Here is a 20,450-nt window from a genome sequence, read left to right on the forward strand (position 1 = left end):
CGTATAGGAATGTGATCCAACCACAACAAGGGTACTGCTGGATGGCCTGTCACTTTCAGGTCTACGTCTGTTCTGTCTCAGAATCAGGTAAAATTGTAGAAAACTGTATCCGCTAGAGGGATACACATACGCTTTCCAAACTCCGTAAACAGGGTCCCATCACTAAGTCCCACGGAGAAATGGAATTTCCGCCAGTGAGTACCGGTCTGACTTCCCACTTCGGCTAAAAAATAAATTTTAAAAGCCCGGAACGTTCGAAACATGATTTCCACGCTCTTAAAAAAACCTGAGAAATCGCTTTAAAGCGGACGCCCAGTGCTGACTCTCTCTCCAAGTGTCTCTGCTTCAGGCAAATGAATGAGGATCGCGATGCTTAATACTTTTGCAGCTCTCTCTCGCCTTACAATATAATGTTGTGCATTTCAACTTTTGAATATCAAAAAGCAAGTCAAGGAATGTTTGTTTTTTCTTTAATAAAATAATGACAGGTCGGTTTATTATGACTTTTATTTAGAATGTAATATGTGGCATTTTGCATACTGTCTTACTTTACTGGTGGGATAAGAAAACAAAACGGTGTAACAAGCGTTTGGCGGACAACTGTGGGTTTCTGCGACTAAACTAACTCATACAATCCAAGGAGTGATGGGGGGCATGATCAAACGGATCCCCTCTGATTGATTACTTATTAGTCATCCCTTTGGCTTAATGAGACCCATTGAAAAGGCACAGTAGAACACCTGCATGAATCAAACATTCCTGAATCTCTCCAGAAGAGTCTTACTTTTGCTTAAACGCGGGCAAGGAAAGGGGGTCGTGGCTTAACATTAGCCAATAAGGGGGATATTACAGTATCGCTTCATGGGTTTATTTAGACTGATTCTACGGTTTGACAAGCAGCTGTAAAGAAAAAAAACAGAAAGAGAAACTCGGGAAGATTTTATAGAGGAGCATTGTGGACCTACGAATTTTATTCTTATCTAATTTATATCTATCCATTGCTCTTTATATATTTGTATCACTCTTTCTCCTGAAAATGAAACTTTGGACTTTTCCCTGGCTGCCTTGCGTGGTGATACTCATCTTATGTTTTGGATCAGAGTGCGGGACTGTCCGGAGAAAGGGGAGATCCAAAAGGGACTTGGTGCGTATCAGGGAGGCGAGAGCCACCTTCCCAGGGGCTTGTGCCACACGTCTGCCGCGGGGCAAACGCTCCTTGCCCGGCATGGAACGACGGGTGCCTCGCCAGCGTCGGCGCTCCTCTCAGACGGAGGAGAACTCTCCAAGTCGGGTGAAAGCTGTTTATTTTACCGGCAGGGGAGACCAACTTCGGCTTAAACCGGGCGTGGAGATACCGAGAGGGAATTTTACTCTGGAGATGTGGATCAAACCAGAGGGAGGTCAACGATCTCCTACGGTGATTGCAGGTAGCCTAAACAACTGTCTCAGTTCACAAATTAATGAATGATCAGAATGATTTTACTAGTCTATGCGCCCTAAAATTCAACAACATATTTCAAAGTTAAGTGTGAAATATGTATATTTTATTACCTCGAACACATTAAGCAGTAAAGAAGGCTAATATATGTTAATAAACCAATTGAATGTCATGACCCATATTTAGCTGTGTAGGCTATAATTTTATCATGCATGTTGTATTAGCTCAAATCATGCACGGTTGTCACCGTAAAACATCATGCAGTCGTAACTGAGTTGAGAGTGAGTTCATCTCACAACTGACCCACGCCAATGTAATGTGATGTAATACCTTGAAAAGTGCAATAGCCTTTGAGAGACTTTGTGTAGACGCACGCATTAGCCTACTTGGGTATGATCATTCAGCTAATATTTTCGGTCTTAATGAATGCATTTTATATAAATATAAATAACCTGGTATATTTTTCGAAATATTCCTCATTTAAACTCTCATGAGCAAAATTACTCAAATATTGGGTGGTCTATCACCATTTTAGCTTATTTCAAGGTTGTTTGATATTGCCATTTATTCCGCATCTCTTGATTGACAGGTGATGTCATCGTGCGTAGAAATTGTATTTTTTGTGAGGCGTCTGGCTATTTTAAACTATGATGTAATGCTCAAAACTTTGAATCTGTGGGCACGTCACAGCAGGCAAAAGGAGAGAGCTAGAGAGATCCATTTTTATTCTGGTGTGTCTAGGGCACCGTCCGTGCCGCAATCCAAACAAAGTGCCTCCCAAATCGACACTTCTCGATTGGCTGCTGAGGTTACGAGACAGAAATAGAGTCCCAGGGTTTTCCCCATTGCGCGGAGGGACGTGCTATTAGCTGCGTCTGGGATTCCTCAAACCTCAACATTTGTGCATAACATTAGGTGACTCTAACATTAATAAAAAATGAAACCGACTGTTGGATTGGGTGGTTTTAGCAGTACAGTCTAAAGACTGGCTTTAGCTTTGTAAAGGGATGGGAGGGAGACAGTAACCTGCTTCATCCACGCACAACGTACCCTGTGAATGTTGTGAGCTATTACCCAACCGACTAGAGCAGACACCTTACTGGTTACAGTCATTTCATTCTGAAATCCACAATGCCAAGTCTTAGAAGACATTTTCTTCCAATGTATATAATGTTTATAGATTTCAGTGTCTGTGCCACTGCTTCTGATGTATATTTGTATGCGATTCGATCCCATTGGCTGCCAACAGGGAGCGTCGCAAACACAACTGATTGCATGTGTGCAGATGCATACTACTGTCTGCTATCCCTTGTGAGGCACTTACCATTGAGAAGGGATCTCCAAAAGGTTTTACTCTCTTTCACACACACACACACACACACACACACACACACACACACACACACACACACACACACACACACACACACACACACACACACACACACACACACACACACACACACACATAAATTACAGTTGGCCCAGAACAGAGCAGCACTTTTGGCCCTTAAATGAAGGCCTACAAGGACAGTTGATATCAACAACATGCAAATCAATCTCATCTGTCTCAAAGTGAGAGGTATTAAAGTATCAAACTGTCTTTTTATTCGGTTAACACACAGCTCAGACACTCATACATACCAAACAAGATACCAGAGGTCTTTTCACAGTCCCCAAGTCCAGAACAGAGGCTAGGAAACGCATGGTACTTTATAGAGCCATGACTACATCCAACTCTCTTCCAACTCAGGTAACTCAATCTATCAGAAAAAATCTGATTTAAAAAATAGATAAAATAACACCTCACACTATTCTTAGCAATGTAATATGGTATTGTAATATTGTAATGGAGCAATATAAATGTGTATAAAATACTAATACTCCTGGTCCATCCCTGTGTGTGTGTGTGTGTGTGTGTGTGCGTGCGTGCGTGCGTGCGTGCGTGCGTGCGTGCGTGCGTATGGGCGCGCATGCATATGTGCATGTTTATTGTGTGTGTCTGTGTGTGTGTGTATACAGTATGTGTGTACTAGGTTTGGCCTGGTGGTGGGGGCTGCCTAAGCCAGCCCCTTATTAAATTCACTCTAGGCATTTCAACTCTTCAGGGAATCTATTGAGAGCTCTGTGACTCAGATACATGTCTTAGCCCAACCGGCACTTGCAGTCTGCTTTGGGGATGTCACGTGTATTACCTATCTTATACATTCAATTTTATTGTTTGCTCTCGTCACATTAAGATCAGTGTGGTTGGAAAAATGTGCTTTTGAAGGAAAATAAGAAATGCCCTATCGAGCAAATGTTGTGATGCCTAATCTTTTAAATCCAATTGAGACCTCCCAACAATCCCAGGCCTAAAGCAGTCCCATCCTGTTGTTTTGACCCAGGCCTGGCTTGTTTTCTACAGCTGTTTCAGCCTTGTTGTTGTTTTTGCCCCGCTTTTTATCACGACACTGCTGTTGTTTTTTTATTGAGCTTGTCAACTCGCCGTTTCATAAGTGAGGGGAGATGAGTAGTACAGTACAGTTCTGTGGCATTTACTTATTGTTTACAGTAAAGCCCACACAGTGAGACCTCTGAGTGCCAACAAAGTGACGGCTTGAGGACCAGTGATAACTCCTGTTTGATAAACATACATCTGTGGTTCCTTTCTGGTCTTACTTACTGGTCTTACTTTCTGGTCTTACTTTCTGGTCTTACTTACTGGTCTTACTTTCTGGTCTTACTTTCTGGTCTTACTTACTTAAAAAAAACTCTACATTGTTTGTTGAAGGCTTGTAAGTAAGCATTTCACGGCAAGGTCTACACCTGTTGTATTTGGCACATGAGACAAATACAATTTAATTTGCTTTGATTTATTGACTCTGTGGCCTAAAACTAGGGCTAGTGGAATACTCAAGTCATAGTCCAAACCACTTACAAAGCAAGCAAGAGTTCCTAGACTCAGGGCCCACCATGTACGTATGTTGCATTGCTGGCATGTGTAGGGCCCACCATTGCTGACGTATTTACAGAATGCAATGTATTTAGTGATGCCTGTTTGTTAGTGGTAACATTTGCTCTGAGACACAGAGAGGATGGGCACTTGCCAGGAGAACTCACTGCCTACTCACATGAGGAGGTGTACCCGCTGCGGTCTGCTTACTGGTATCAAACAGGAATGCTGGGGATGTAAAACTGACCTGTATGACACACATACACACACACACGTTGTCATTTGTAATGCAGATTTGGTCGATGGAACTGCAGGAGAATGACTCCAGCAGAGCAACACGATTCAGGACCTTGAACAGCGTTGACAAAATGAGCATGCGCACACAGGAAGTAGAAAGGACCATCAAAAAAGGGAAAAAAAGGAAGCATTCTTTTTTACTCAGGATCCCAGGGTAGCAATAATGAAATAGCTCAGTGTTACGACTCCACTGGCTAGCCGAATTGATTTGGGCACTCGTTCAAATACACGTAAACGCTCCACCAACACCTGTCACTGAGCAGCCTTTCATTTTACAAAGGAGGACGAGTGCTGTTGCTTCAGCTTAGCCTCTTCGGGCTAACCCTCCAGTCAAAGAATCTGTAGCATTGTCTTCTCCCTATTGTGACATGTTGACATGTTGTAACAATTCGCCCCGCTTTTGAAAGTTACTCAAAGATGGTCTTTAACGAGGAAGGGGACCCTTAAATTACAGTTCAACTTGACTAAATGCTACCATGCACTTTACATCCTCATGGCAGTTCATGTCACACATTAGCATGTCATGTTCCGTGTCCTAATGTGAGATGAACTTTACTTCTGACCTTTTTGCCCTTTTATCCAGGTCATGGAGGCCTGTCTCACATCAAAGGAAGGGAAATAAATAGCAAGACAGTGGATCAGAGTTTCTCTTCCATGACCAGCTGTAAACAATAAATGCCCATGTTGGCAGATGCATCATTTGATAACAAAGCAGAGAGGCACTTAAGTGCTATGAAGGTTTTAGATGTTAGATCATATAAAACTAATGACATATACCATCTAAGATTACATAAATACACTTTGGTTAATGAGATAGTTGAGTATTAAACTTTAATACTCACTCTAGATTTATAGTTTTATAATACGTTAGAGGAAAGCCACAGGACACAGCAAAGGACTACATGTAGTCACTCATCTCTTGATTTCAGACTGTAGTAGGAAACTTAAGGATGAGGTGTGGGGGTTCTGTTGAGGTAATCTAAGGCTGGAAAATGCTGTCAAATTACCATGGTATTTTCCCCAAGCTGTCTGTTACTGTATAGTTTTGCCACATAAGAGATCATTTGCATTCTCTTTTTAATCATTAAACGTAATGAAAAGGTTTCAAGTTAATTACATTGTTGAAAGATGTCTCAAGTTAGTTATAGAGCAAAATGTAATTGACTTGTAATTGACTGTAATTTTTCTGGTGGTTAAAGGGTTTTCACCTGTGGGATGTCTATTGTGTTTAGGGTCTAAAGTATCCGTGGAAATTTCCAACATGTCAAATATCCAGTGTGACACTCACTTCACTGTGTCCGTACACACAGTCCCTTTCCCCGACTTTCAGAGCCCAAACATTTCAAAAGCACACGCAAAGTCCATTGTTCCCTTTCTCCCTGCTTTTCATCAGATTTCTCTGACATTTTCACTCTCTTTTTTCTGTTCCTGAGTGTGTTTGCTTTGTGGGAAGACAAATCGCAAGTTCAAGCAAGGTTGACTTTGAACCTGACACGAATGGCTTTTAGCCATAGCGTCAGTGTGTGTATGCAAATTCCTGTGCGTGTGTGTGTGCGTGTGCGTGTGTGTGTGTGTGTGTTGTGTGCCCCATCCAACCTCATAGCAGGTTGGGTCTGGAAAAGTGTACTATATTAGATGAATTGAGGTTGGCAGAATTATGACAGCTGTTTACACTAGGAGCCTTACACACATTTCAGAACACCTTTTAGCCTTGAGTGTGCTAGCTGACAGATGGAGGGTTTTTTCCTTCCACTGTAGTGGAAACAGTAAGGACGTCACACTCAATACGACTGACCTTGACGTTGAACCCCACCATGCTCTTTGAATGGCTTTGGAATTAGAATATCCCCCTGACTCTTACTGTATGTATGTACAGCTGATTAAAAACATGTGAAAAATCCTTAAGATTCTATTGAAGCACTGGTGCGTCAATCTAAGTAAGATTATAAAAAAATCCCTATCAAAATCTGCCAGTTTAAGCTAGAGATATCAGATACATATTTTGCATGGGCTGCGTCTCAATCCACCGCATCCGCCTATGTTGGCCTTCTGGTGGAAGGAGCCACAGCAGTGTTTGTCAGACCATGAGACATCCCCAAAATTGTTATTCGAAAATGTCTGTAGCTTCCAAACGGTTTGGCCTGCATGACCAGTCTATAGAATGGGAAGTCTCTCACGAACACGATGGTGTTCTCCGTTTTGCTCTATGACTCCCACTAGTGCCCCGGGACTCGTCTGAAGGTAACCCATACAACCCATTGCTGTGTGAATACTGTGGATTGCATTGGGTTGCATTGGATTGTATTGGTCTGCATTAGACACTCCTACTTGGTTCACATTAGTTTAAAAAGACCTGAAATCACCTCAGATCTCTTTATTTCATTATGTGGATGGCAGTGGAGGCTCCTCAGAGGAGGAAGGGGAGGACCATCCTCCTCAGTGAATTTCATAAAAATGTAAATTGTAAAACATTAAAAAAGTTATCATTTTTAGTTAAACTACACTAAATATAATCACACAACCAAATAATTGATTAAAACACACTATTTTGCAAATAAGGTCTACAGCACACTGTAGGGTAGCCCCCTAGTGTAGCCGGAGGACAGCTAGCTTCCATCCTCCTCTGGGTACGTTGACTTCAATACAAAACCTAGGAGGCTCATGGTTCTCATCCCCTTCCATAGACTTACACATTAATTATGACAACTTCCGGAGGACGTCCTCCAGCCTATCAGAGCTCTTGCAGCATGAACTGACATGTTGTCCACCCAATCAAAGGATCAGAGAATTCATCTAGTACTGAAAGCATAAGATACAGCTAGCTAGCACTGCAGTATATAAAATATGGTTAGTAGTTGATTTAATTTCTTCCAAAAGGAAGGAGAAGCAATAGAGAAATATATAGAGAACTGGGCGAATGGAATATGAATGAGAGTCATCCAATATGCTGTTATAAAAATAAGGCCATACTCATGAAAAAAAATGTGTCCTACCTCATCTTAAACAGCACTGACTTCCACAGGGCCCCTCGCAGGATTCGGAGTACTGCTTCCCCTGTGTTTGAAACATATGCCCCTGCCAGCGGTGGATCCCACTTCTCCGCAAAAATGATTTGTGAGCACATGTACTGTACTTCCTCATGCTTGAGGAGCTCTGCTAGGTATTAGGCATATCAGAGTTCTCTGGTGAATGTGCATAGGCATACGCACATTGTGTTTACACACGTACTGTACGCACACGTACACACACCCATGTGAAAAAAACGTGTGTTTTCGGACACGTGTGAACAAATTACGTGAACAATTCAGATGGAACCTCCTGAGTGGCGCTGCGGTCTAAGGCGCTTGAGGCGACACTACAGATCCGGGTTTGTGTCGCAGCTGGCCACAAATTGGAGACCCATGAGGCAACACACAATTGGCCCAGTGTCAACCGGGTTAGGGAGGTTTTGGCCGGCTGGGATGTTCTTGTCTCATCGCGCTCTAGCGACTCCTGTGACGGGCCGGGCTTAGCACGCTGACTCGGTCGCCAGTTGTATAGTGTTTCCTCCGACACATTGGTGCGGCTGGCTTCCGGGTTATGCAAGCAGTGTGTTAAGAAGCAGTGCGGGTTGGCAGGGTTGTGTTTCAGAAGGACGCATGGCTCTCGACCTTCGCCTCTCCCGAGTCCGTACGGGAGTTGCAGCGATGGGACAAGACTGTAACGACCAAATGAATATCACGAAAAGGGGTAAAAAATCTGATGGGATTTTTACATGAGTCAGATGTGGTTTTCGGACACATGAAATTTCACATTCATAGATTTTTTTCACCACTTCCGTCTGGTCTACCATGCAGGGATAGACCAGGACCAACCCTGCTTAGCTTCAGAGACAAATCAGTAGTGGGACGTAGGGTGATATGTTGCTGGAATTTTAACATACCAAATTTTGCAACTGGAAAAAAGGCAGCAAAAGAGGTAACAGGGTAACATAATGAAAAACAGGGAAAATGTCATTATTATAAAAACATGTTCAGATTATATACTTTTCTTATCCATTTATAATTCATTTGTTCTCACATTTGGAAGTTATTTCCTTGCAACATTTTGTTTGGCTATTTTTTCTTTTGGTTTTATGTTTTGCTTTCAATATCATTATTTTTGTTTACAATACTAAGAACTTTGTTTTCGACTTCAGAAGTTTTGCTTGATATTAAAGGGCACAAAAGTAACTCACTCACAAGAGGATTGCACCATATAATAACACTATTACTCTATTAAAGGTGCTTAAAGTGGCAATCCTTAATTTAAACATGAACAAATTGTACTCCCTGCCACAGTTTCAGTAAACAGCTGAGGGATGGGTCTGGAGAAATTCAATCATTCTCAAATCCGTAGACTACGCTATAGATGCAAAGACCGACATCCATGACATCAAAATTATAGGTTTTACTTTTTTTAGGCTATACAATTGTTGCTTACATTTACAATTTGTTTACAAACATTGGCGTAAAACAAGTTAGAATTTTGGGTTCTGATGGGGTACAACAGTTAAACTAAGCTCATGACGCATTTATACAATATATTCTTCAAGAATCAATAGGTACATATCATTAATTTATAAGTCCAAAAATGAATGTAGCAACTAAGGATTGTCCCTTTAACATTGTCCCTTTAACCTTCGTACAGCAGAACTATGTCACCATTTGAATGTGATCCATTAACCTGCCCCCCAAAAATGTATTCTGTCCACTGTTCCATCTTATCACATGTGAGGAGAAGACATTATTTCAATTTGAATCTGCAATTCCACATGTGAAAGTGATATTTTCACAGTTGGAGTTTTCTTACATGTGAAACTGCAAATTTGACGTGTTTTTTGTTGTTGTAAGGACACATACACACACTAAACACACAAACATTTAGCATTTAGAGATCACCTAAGAAGTGAAAGCACATTACCATGCTGAAGCTGACATGTTTTCCAAGTGCAACAGGGAAAAAGTTGTTTTGGTGCCTCTAGCATAGCAAGACTTTTACAGAAAACTACTTTGTCTGGCTCCCCCGAAATGTTGAAATGGCCTCAATGCTCATAAAATCTTTCTTGTACGAGTTTCTATGGGTCTCCCCAAGCTAAATACTGCATGCACCTTAACCCAATTTCCAGGACATTATGTCAATACTATCTTCAAATGTATCGTGTCAGTACATCTACTACATAATCTGTACCATATTGTTAATGTCTGGCCTACAATGAGAGAATGAGAATGTGATTACATGACACACAGATGTATTTGACATTTTGTTGGATGAACTATAAGACATAAACTCTACAGTACAGCGTACACATTTTACTGTTAAAAATTCACATTAAGAATTGGCTATGGGTGACTCGAAGCAGACCTCCTAGGTTGATGTTGTTCAGGAGACAGCCTGAAAAACTAGCTCTGGGGCGGGACCAAAGCCGTGAGGCCCCTGAGACTAAACTTGAAATGTTAATAACTAAGAATACAAATGATAGTGGTGTAAAGTAACTAACTAAAAACACTTTGAAGTAATACTTAAGTGATTTTTGGGGGTATCTATACTTTACAATTTCAATATTTTACAACTTTCATTTTTACTCCACTGCATTCCTTATAAAAAAGATGTACTTTTTACTCCTCTGCATTTTCCCTGATACCCAAAAGTACTCATTACATTTCAAATGTTCAGGCAGGACAGCAATATGGTCCAATTCACACAACTATCAATATAACGAGTTGTCATCCCTACTGACTCTAACCTGCGGACTCACTAAACACAAATACTGAGTTTGTAAATTATGTCTGAGTGTACGAGTGTGCCGCCGTCTGTCTGTAAATAAAATAAAAACAAGAAAATCATGCCTTCTGGTTTGCTTAATATATGACATTTAATGTATGGCATTTACTTTTACTTTGTGCTTTTACTCAAGTATGACAATTGAGTAATTTTCCACCACTACACTTAAGTACATTTAAAAACGGATAATTTTAGCTTTTTACTCTAGTAGTATTTTTCTGGGTGACTTTCCCTTTGACTTGAGTCATTGTCTATTAAGGTATCTTTACTTTTACTCACCACTCCACCACTGACTGCTGTAGTGTTGAGCTCTGCTCTCTCTCTGCTGTACTAGAGGTGATCAGTGAATTATCTAACACCCTCGCTCTTTCTCGCTCTCTTTCTATCTTGATTGAGTGTTGTTCTCTTTAAATTAAATGAAGGTGTATCTTTGCTGATGTAGTCAGGACCTTTCTGAAAGTCAAAGCTTCTTTCTCTCTTTTTCTCTATTTGTCTTACCATATCTCTCTCTGTCTCTCTATCTAATGTTAACTGACTGTCCCTCTCTCTCTGCTCTCTCCCAGGTCTGTACGATAAGTGTTTCTATGCCTCCAGCGACCGGGGTTGGCTGCTGGGCATCCGGGCGGTCAGCGAGCAGGGCAACCGTGACCCACGCTTCTTCTTCTCCCTAAAGACGGACCGTGCCCACAAGGTCACCTCCGTCCACTCCAACGCCCGCTACCTGCCCAACACCTGGGCCCACCTGGCAGTCACCTACGACGGCCTCTACATGAAGCTCTACGTCAACGGCGCCCAGGTGGGCGTCAGCCGTGAACAGTCGGGCAACGTCTTCAGCCATCTGACCAAGAAGTGCAAGGTGCTGATGGTGGGCGGGAACGCTCTGAACCATAACTACCGGGGGACTGTGGAGAGGGTAAGTCTGTGGAGGGAGGCCCGGGGACAGAGGCAGATAATCAGGGACATGCAGGGTCACGAAAATCCTCAAGATGCACCTCTGCTGGTGATCAGGGAGACCTTTGAACATCCTGCCCGGAAGTGGCTGACGGTGAAGGATGGGAGCTTCCCCCAGCCAGACGAGGGTTGCAGCAGGGTGGGGCAGGCTGGAGTAGGGGTAGGAGGAGGTGGAACTGGAGGGTCTCTGGACACTACCCTGGAACCCCCGCCCTGTGGTCAAACTGTCTGCGACAACGTGGAAGTGGTGACCAACTACAACCGCACCTGGACCTTCCGGAAGTCCAAGACGGTGCGTTACCGTGTGGTCAACGTGTGGGACGACGCTCGGCGCAGGCCCACCGTCACGCCTCGTCAGATCCACTTGCAGCACCAGCAACTCAACAACGCCTTCGCCGTCTACAACATCACCTGGGAGCTGAGCGTCCACAACGTCACCAACTCCTCGCTGCGCCACCGTCTGGTCCTGGCCAACTGTGACATCAGCAAAGTGGGTGATGAGGCGTGCGACCCAGAGTGCAACCACACGCTGACGGGTTTAGACGCGGGTGACTGTATTAGGCACCGGAGCCACTGCCCTCAGTCCAAGCAGGGCAACGGGGTGTGCGACCCCGAGTGTAATTGGGACAACTTCTTCTACGACAACGGAGACTGCTGTAACCCCAATGTGACGGATGTGACCAAGACCTGCTTCAATCGCTCCTCTCCACACAGGTCAGCTCTCTGTCTTTGTCTTTCTCTTTGTCGCTGCTTGATGAGTCCTAACACTGTTATTTTTCACTGCTATGATCCATTGTTGTCATACATACACACTGTCTGGAGTGACTCACATAACTGCACACATCTTCTCATTACACAGTCAGTCAGGACACTGATGTGAGGTTTTGATACACAGTCTGTCAGTTCCACTGTCTCCTGGCTGGCCCTCTGTGAGCAGAGTGTAACTCTACCCCCGGCAGTGTGTGTGGCCCAGCAGGGTGTCCTCTGGGGCCGCGAGTCCAATCTGGCTTTAAGACAGACTCAATCCGCATCCTACACTTGGGGGGGGCCAAACCAACGAAACACACTCTAGTGACCCCGGGAGAGCCCAGATGGATTTTTTTCTCTCCTCATTTTTCAACTTCTTTTCTCTCCCTCGCTCTTCTCCGTCTATCCCCTGCTGCCCTAATGAAGCTAGATTGATTGGAAACAAGTGAGATTGGAAACAATTACACTCTAGAAAGACCAGAAGGGGTAATTAGAGGTCAGAGGAGAGTGACCAGCATCACTTTGCTAGCAGCAGTAGAGACTCATTTCAACGTAGTACTACTCTATCCAGGAAACACCCAAGAGACATTTTTGCAGGGGAAGTATATCTCCCTTGGAGGGGGGGGGGGGGGGGGGGCGACACTTCTCTGCACCATTACTGCTCTTCTCTTTAAGCCTCTGCAAGAATGTTTTACCTCAGAAAATCATTTTGAAGTTTGATTACTGCAGGGTTGTGGCGAGGAACAGTTTGATAGGGTTACTGGGAGGAGATGCGGTGGCCTCCACTGATCTAGTACCTGCCAGTATCTGCAGGATACTCAGTCAGAGGATGACTGAGCAGCGTTGAGAAAAACAGTCTCTGGTTCATTCTGGAACTGCTTTTTGTCATGGACCTTGAGGGGCTCCAGTAGTAAAGGATTGGATTTTTCTTGGCAGGCGTGACACTCAAACACAGAGGCCGGAGACATTTTGTGGCAGTTGTAGGGGGGTCCTTGTGGTCTTGAAGTTCTCTCGCTGCCTGGAAAAAAAATCGACCAATGTCAGATGCTCGTAAATGTTTTTGGATGCCGTCATGCTAAAGAGGGGGGAGGGGGGGGGGGGGGGGGGAGCTCCAAATAGGGTTATTGTGGGGATTATTTGTGTCTTTCTGATGTAGCCAGAATCAAGGCACTAGGCTGTTTTCTATCATTCTCATTGCTCAGGCCTGGAAGCACTGTCTCGCTGGCACTCTCTCTGTATTTAAAACGGCTGCTAAACAACTCTGTGTGAGGCGACATCAGAAAGCAAAAGCAGGTGGGTTTGCCATCTCTTCTCTCCCCTCCGTTTCAGTCATCATTACAAAGTCATTCATCAACAATCAGCCTAGACAGCTTCTCTTAGAAATCAGCTATTGGCACACGCTTACAGTCCCTACCATTCAAATATCCCTGCAGACGTATGAAAGATGGGCTGTTGAAAGGGGGGATAAGAGAGATTGAGAGAAATTAAGTAAGAGAGAGAGAGAGAGAATTCTTAAGTTGATAAAGAGAAGCTCCCCAAGTGCTTGCTTATTTTGGTTTGATTGTGGTATGTGGAGGACCACACTACAAACATTATTCAACATTCCTCGTTAATTGTGGAATTCTGGATGAACAGCGCGCCACATACGCAAGGGAACAATGGCTGTGAGGTCCTGCGTTTATTTTTGTAGCCCTCATGCCTGTTACCACTTAGTGTGTTTAGGAATCTGGCTAGCAGGGTACTGTGGTAGGCCGCTTGCGCTAGCTACTCTTCTCTGCAGTCCACAGACAGAGGTTCCTCTGGAAATACCAGCGATAATACTTAACACTCCCCCCTTCGTCGAAGGCAATATTTTTCATTGTTTTCACAGGCCTTTGTTGTTATGCTGTTTTACGGTTATGCCAATATTTTTCATGGGATGACATTCTTACTTATGTCTGGTACTGTGCTTAACGGTATGTGAATTTCTGAGGTAAAACAACAGTAAGTATCCTTTGCGGAGAGTAAGAGGAAAACATGGTCTGGACACTGACAGCTCTCTTAGAAAAATAAGCGGATGTTTGTGTTTGAAACACTAAAAAGAGACATTCGAACGCAACTCAGTTGAATTCCACATGTACAACACACAATCTCAATATGCTACATCCTATAGACATGTCTTTCCTTCCACGTAAATGGTTTTATCTAGATTTACTGACATACCTATTGCACAGGATCTACACAGGGTGAGAAAAGAGGCCGTCACACCTCTGGCCCAGCTTCGTCAGGGATGAAGAACAATTTGTTCCCGCTTGGCCTCTCTGCATGTCACTGTCTCGCTCCCTGGCACAGTGGCAGGTTAATGGTCATACACACACACACACATGCACGCCGCACCCACACACACACACATGCATGCACACACACACACACACACACACACACACACACACACACACACACACACACACACACACACACACACACACACACACACACACACACACACACACACACACCCCAGCCCACTCCCCTCCTGTCTTTCTCAATGAGTGTATTCTCTTAGGACCATTGAGTTGGGTGCTTTACAATCTGTCTTCTAAACCCTAAGCCCTGCAGCTCATAAACCAGGCCCATGTTAATGGCTTCACCCTAATGGAGTGGCTAGGGCGTAAAACTAGCTGTTAGCACTCTCCCATGAAAGCCGTAACACCCTTGTAAATGCACCTGTTGGTTGGTTGACCCCGGCCCGGACTGAGTTCACCTGCACTCTGTGTGTTCGTCCCCACATGTCATCAGCCGGTACTGGGAGGGATGCTGAGATGGGGTGAGGTAGGGAGGGTGGGCCACAGAGGGGGGTGATGGACATCAATAGGGTCATTTTGGTCAGGGTGTGGGGCAGAGAGGTGTTGAGTAAAAGTTTAAGATTGGCCTTTTCCATCTACCTCAACTGAAGAGTTAGGACAGACAGAAGTACTGTTATTGCTATCACCACCATAGTTGATTTGATTTGGAAAAACTCCCAATCAGGAGTTGATTATAATTTACATGGTTAAGATGGTACAGAAATGTTGTACAGTGGCAGTCACATGGAAAACTGTCATGTTGAAATTTACACACACAAATTTCAGAGGTGGGGGGGACAACACATTTTGAAGGTGGTCCCCCCACCTCTGAAACCCAAGTTTAAGGTCATGATTGGTTGGTATGGACACACTGGTATAAACAGAAGAACTTCAAGCAATGGAAATTATATGTCGGAACTAGAAGCACAAGCATTTCGCTACACTCGCATTAACATCTGCTAACCATGTGTATGTGACAAATAAAATTTGATTTGATTTTTGATTTGATATAATGTGTTTGTAGGCTCGGCCCTATATAGTCAGTACTGTACTGTAACTCTGTAACTGTGGAAATCCCAGTTGTCTAGCTCTGCTGTCCAACCTTTGAAATTTAAGTGTCAACACTTGGTCTTATGTACTTTGTATGTTGTGTCTTCCTTGGAAGGTGAAAAAACACAAAATATTGATGGAGAAAAAGAGCATGAGTGTGATAATAAAGGCAGGGATGAATGATGGCTTTAGGATCTGTGGTGTTGACCGAGTCGATGACAGGAGAGCTAAGGATTTCTTGGCTGTAAGGCTGCCAACTCACCACAGCGTTTCACACTCAGCAGCCCCAGACATATGTATACGAGGCACATTTATGGGCTTATATGAATTATATATGGGTGTAAATGGATGAAGTCATAATCCTCTATTTAATATGTATCAGATATACAAGCATTAACACAGCAGTTTCAGCGCTCATCACACCCCGGACTGCCTAGGAACAGATGCCCGTTGACGTCTGAATTTAGTGAAGTTACATTTTCCTTCTTTTTCTCCTCTCGCCTCTACTCTCGGAGGGTCTTCTCGCAACGTCTCTTTCTAAAATCTAGATTCTCTTCCCAGGGCATGCATGAAAAGTGGAGTGTTCAAATGAATGGAAAATGTTGTCTCCTCGTGTGGCTCTTCCCTTATGAAAGTGCAAGATGAGGGGCTAGAGGCGAGGGATAGAGGATGAGGGGTAAGGGTTAAGGGTAAGCGATGAGGGGAGAGGAGCGCTGAGGGGGATGAGACTGATTCTCAGGTCCTAATTTGGGTTATACCAGAGACAGGACATCCTTAGAGAAGGGACTTGAGGCCAGGGAATGGGGAGAGGGAAGGCGGATGGAAAGAGGAAGAACCGGAGGGAGGGAGAACGCAGAAGAGAGAGGGGGAGAGACAGGGAAAGTGAGAGAACGTGTTAGAGAGGGAGAGAGACAAAGTCGATCGCATGACTGGTCCAAGACTGGCATACTCACACCCTGGGACGACACTGGCTAAAGTGATGTCAGACAGCCACTGCTCTCTCCCCTTTCTCAACAGCATCCCACTACATCAAGCAGTCAATTACCTTCCTACAAAGCTGATCACATATTTATACACACAGAAGAGTGCAAATCCATGCAACACGACAGACACACATGCAGCCTGGCCTGTTTTTATGCAGTCATGCTAAACCCTGCTGTTTGTGCGCCGGCCAAGGCCATAGCCTGCATCCGTCCATCCAGTCCACATCTGATGTGTGTTGTGTTGTTGTAACGGAGCCAGTGCATTAAAGCTAATTGAACTCAGATCAGATGGGTTCTGATCTACAGTAGTACTGCTTTTATATGTTGCTGACTTACTCATCTCGCCATTAAACCCCCCTGATCCTTTTCCCCCCTCATGCACGGCGGCCAAAAAGCCGGACAAATATTTTCAGAGGAAATAATGAAATTCCTGAAATGATTAGGGAGAGGGACATTATATCATGTGCTCTCTGTAGGTCTGGGCCTGGTGCTCGCCTCTGCTCTCCCATAGGCCATGGAGGACCTTTCCACTATGCCACCCCTTTATTCCAAACATACCTGGCCCAGCCCCTGTGTCAGGAACTAAACTAACACAGCATCCTTATCCTTCCTCACCTGCTGGTCCTGGAAGAGGCAGATCAACAGCAACAGGGGATTGTGAAACAGTTCAAGTGCTTACAGTACTTTAATTAACAATACTGACATACTTGACCAGCGCCTGAAGAACTCCGTTTTTTTTTTACATTGCTGGTAGACAGTACAGTTATTGATATGTGAAACCCACAATCAGATGTAGCTACAGATCTTTTGTAAAAGATGTACATTGACGTCAAAGGGAGCAGAAGGGTACATCTTGTCCTCCTATACCACACTCTTAACAGCTGTGGTGTGCCATAACGACATGTACTTCCCCCATCTGCACCCCTTGGTTTGGCCCAACCTCCTATAAAGCCTTCATTATGCTGTCCCGACGCTTAACAAACCATATCCTAACATGTCACCTGCCACGATCAGTCACTCCAATTATACTTTATGACACTCCAGTGTCCTCCTCTCCTCCAGTGCTATGGATGGTAGTCCAGCCTATATTTTGATCCACTAAGGAGGACTGTACTGTACCTTGGCCGGCCCGGCACCAATGGTTTTTACTGCAACTGTTTCCAGGCTCTTCATTTCTTCTTCTTCCTTTGACGATGTCCTCATTTGTCATGTTTATCGTTCACGTTTATGGCTGCCCGCTTCGCCCTCCTTTGCTCCGTTGCCCTCCTTCCCCGCTCATGGATTCTCTCCCTGATTCTGAGACCTCCCCTCCTCTTCTTCGCTTTGCAAATCAAATTTGTCACATGCTTCGTTAAACAACAGGTGTAGAGTAACAGTAAAATGCTTACTCATGGGTCCTTCCCAACAATGCGGATAGAATTCTTTTGAAATAATAATCGGGATGATATATCAGAGAGCGATGTTTTTCTAGTTCACCTCCAGTTGCCCTTGTGTTCACAAAAACAGCTGACAACTATGAACTGAAGAAACTCACATTTGCAACGTATTACTCTCTCCATTAAGACTTCACTGATCTTGTCAATAGGATTTGCCAAGACCAAGAGCTTGGTTATTGAATAAGGGCTTTTGACATGGGCAGAGAGAAGGGGACTGACAGTTTCATGGGGTGGATTATGTGTTCTCATATGATATTCCATGTCCACCTCTTGCATAGTATTAGCCAAGCACGGTAAACACATCTCAATCAGACCTGCTCAAGGTGGGCTCTAGACTACCTATCTAAATTCTGTTTCAATTTGATCAGAAGCCTGTCTCAGCTCCCAGAATGATCTAGCTACCTCTTTTCTTAAGGGTCTATTGTTGTCAGAAATGTTCAAATTCTTCTTCAGAAATAGGAAATAACTTTGCTCCAGGGCCCATTGTAAATCTGAAGTCTTTGAGAAATGAACTGGCTCTCATTCCTAGGAACTACAGTATATTGTTTAAGTATCTCTCTCTTTCTGTCTATCTCTCTGGTCTCCAGAGCCTATTTGGATGTAAAGGAGCTGAAAGAGATCCTGAATCTGGATGGCTCCACTCACCTGAACGTCTTCTTTGCCAACTCGTCTGATGAAGACCTGGCTGGAGTCGCTACTTGGCCGTGGGACAAAGAAGCATTAACACATTTGGGTAAAGACACACACACGCACGCACGCACACACACACGCACACGCACACACACGCACACACACACGCACACACACACACAAAAACACACACACACACACACACACACACACACACACACACACACACACACACACACACACACACACACACACACACACACACACACACACACACACACACACACACACACACTCCTCCTGCTCAACAGCCTCACATTGTTGATTGGGAGTAATTGCAGTCTCTCTACCTCCGCTCTGACAGGGAGGAAGGTGATAATGAAGCTGTGTGGGTCGATGAATAATGCATTGTCTCAATCCCACTCCAGCTTCCAGTACTTTCTAGTGTGAATAGGTGTTTGTCTGTGTCTGCTCTCCATTTGTAGGTGGCATTGTTCTGAATCCCTCCTTCTACGGCACATTTGGTCACAACCACACCATGATCCATGAGATCGGCCACAGTCTCGGGCTGTACCACGTGTTCCGGGGGATCTCAGAGATTGAGTCCTGTAACGATGCATGTCTGGAGACTGAGCCCTCGTTGGAGACAGGAGATCTGTGTGAAGACACTAACCCCACGCCCAAGTACAAGCACTGCAGAGACCCTGAGCCTGGCAACGACACCTGTGGGCGTCGCCACTTCACAAACACACCGTACAACAACTACATGAGCTACGCAGGTGAGATTGCACTGCTCACATACAAGCACAGAAACACACACATGCACGCACACACACGCACACATACTGATGCACATACACACACATTCATAACCACACATACAAACAAGTGCACACTTTATGACACAGATAAACAGGCACACACACACGATGTACGCATGCACAAACACACACACACACACACACACACACACACACACACACACACACACACACACACACACACACACACACACACACACACACACACACACACACACACACACACACACACACACACACACGCCATACAAACATGTCCAGATCAAACACAGAGCACAAACAGATGTAGGGTCTGAATTTTATCACCCTGTTGCAGGAGAACTTCCCTGCAATGCAGCAAATGTACAACTTGTAGTTTATTTGAGGTTTTAAAAGTATTCTGAAGTTAATGTGTTAATAATTCACATTTCCTGTTGCTGCAGGATTATTTTCCTGCTGTAGCAAACTGTCTCAAATTAAAATTCTACATCTGTAGGAATGTCCAACCATACAGTATGCTGACCCTGAGTATGTGTGCCTTGGCAGGTGTGGAATGTAGCAAGGACATTGCATTGGAAAAACACACTCAATATATTATAATGTATGTTCAGGTCATGGACCTGTAGAGACTTTAAGAATATCTCTTCTCTTAATAACATTGCTACAGACTATGTATATACCAGACTGTATGTATACATGTACATTACTTCTAATGGCTTCCCTAACCTTGCCCTATTGGTTAATTCAACCTTTAACCTTTAACCTTAGTTTACGTAAATACATAATCTACAAACCATCATATTAAACTTTTTGATCTGATCTCTTCCACGTAGATGACGACTGTACGAACTCTTTCACCTCCAATCAAGTTGCCCGGATGCACTGCTACCTGGACCTGATCTACCAGACGTGGCAGCCCGATCCCAAGCCACCCCCTGTGCCCATGGCACCCCAAGTGGTGGAGCAAGAGCATGCCGCCATTACCCTGGAGTGGTTCCCGCCTATTTCCGGCCACTTCTACGACAGGTGAAATTAGCTGGACGAATGGGGCAGGCTG

General features: G+C 44.2%; 1 protein-coding gene across 2 annotated transcripts in view; it reads left to right on the forward strand.

Annotated features, from left to right (window-relative positions):
* The first annotated feature begins 1,036 nt into the window (after positions 1 to 1,036).
* LOC139388120 (pappalysin-1-like) overlaps positions 1,037 to 20,450 on the forward strand; it is a 117,286-nt gene continuing 97,872 nt past the window's right edge. For both annotated transcript variants that reach the window (XM_071134694.1, XM_071134693.1), the window contains exons 1-5: positions 1,037 to 1,427; positions 11,036 to 12,137; positions 18,551 to 18,696; positions 19,079 to 19,372; positions 20,227 to 20,419. In XM_071134694.1, the coding sequence (XP_070990795.1) occupies positions 1,037 to 1,427; positions 11,036 to 12,137; positions 18,551 to 18,696; positions 19,079 to 19,372; positions 20,227 to 20,419 (2,126 nt within the window). The remainder of the gene's footprint in view (positions 1,428 to 11,035; positions 12,138 to 18,550; positions 18,697 to 19,078; positions 19,373 to 20,226; positions 20,420 to 20,450) is intronic.

This window comes from Oncorhynchus clarkii, chromosome 29, assembly GCF_045791955.1.
Source record: "Oncorhynchus clarkii lewisi isolate Uvic-CL-2024 chromosome 29, UVic_Ocla_1.0, whole genome shotgun sequence".
Classification (NCBI taxonomy): domain Eukaryota; kingdom Metazoa; phylum Chordata; class Actinopteri; order Salmoniformes; family Salmonidae; genus Oncorhynchus; species Oncorhynchus clarkii.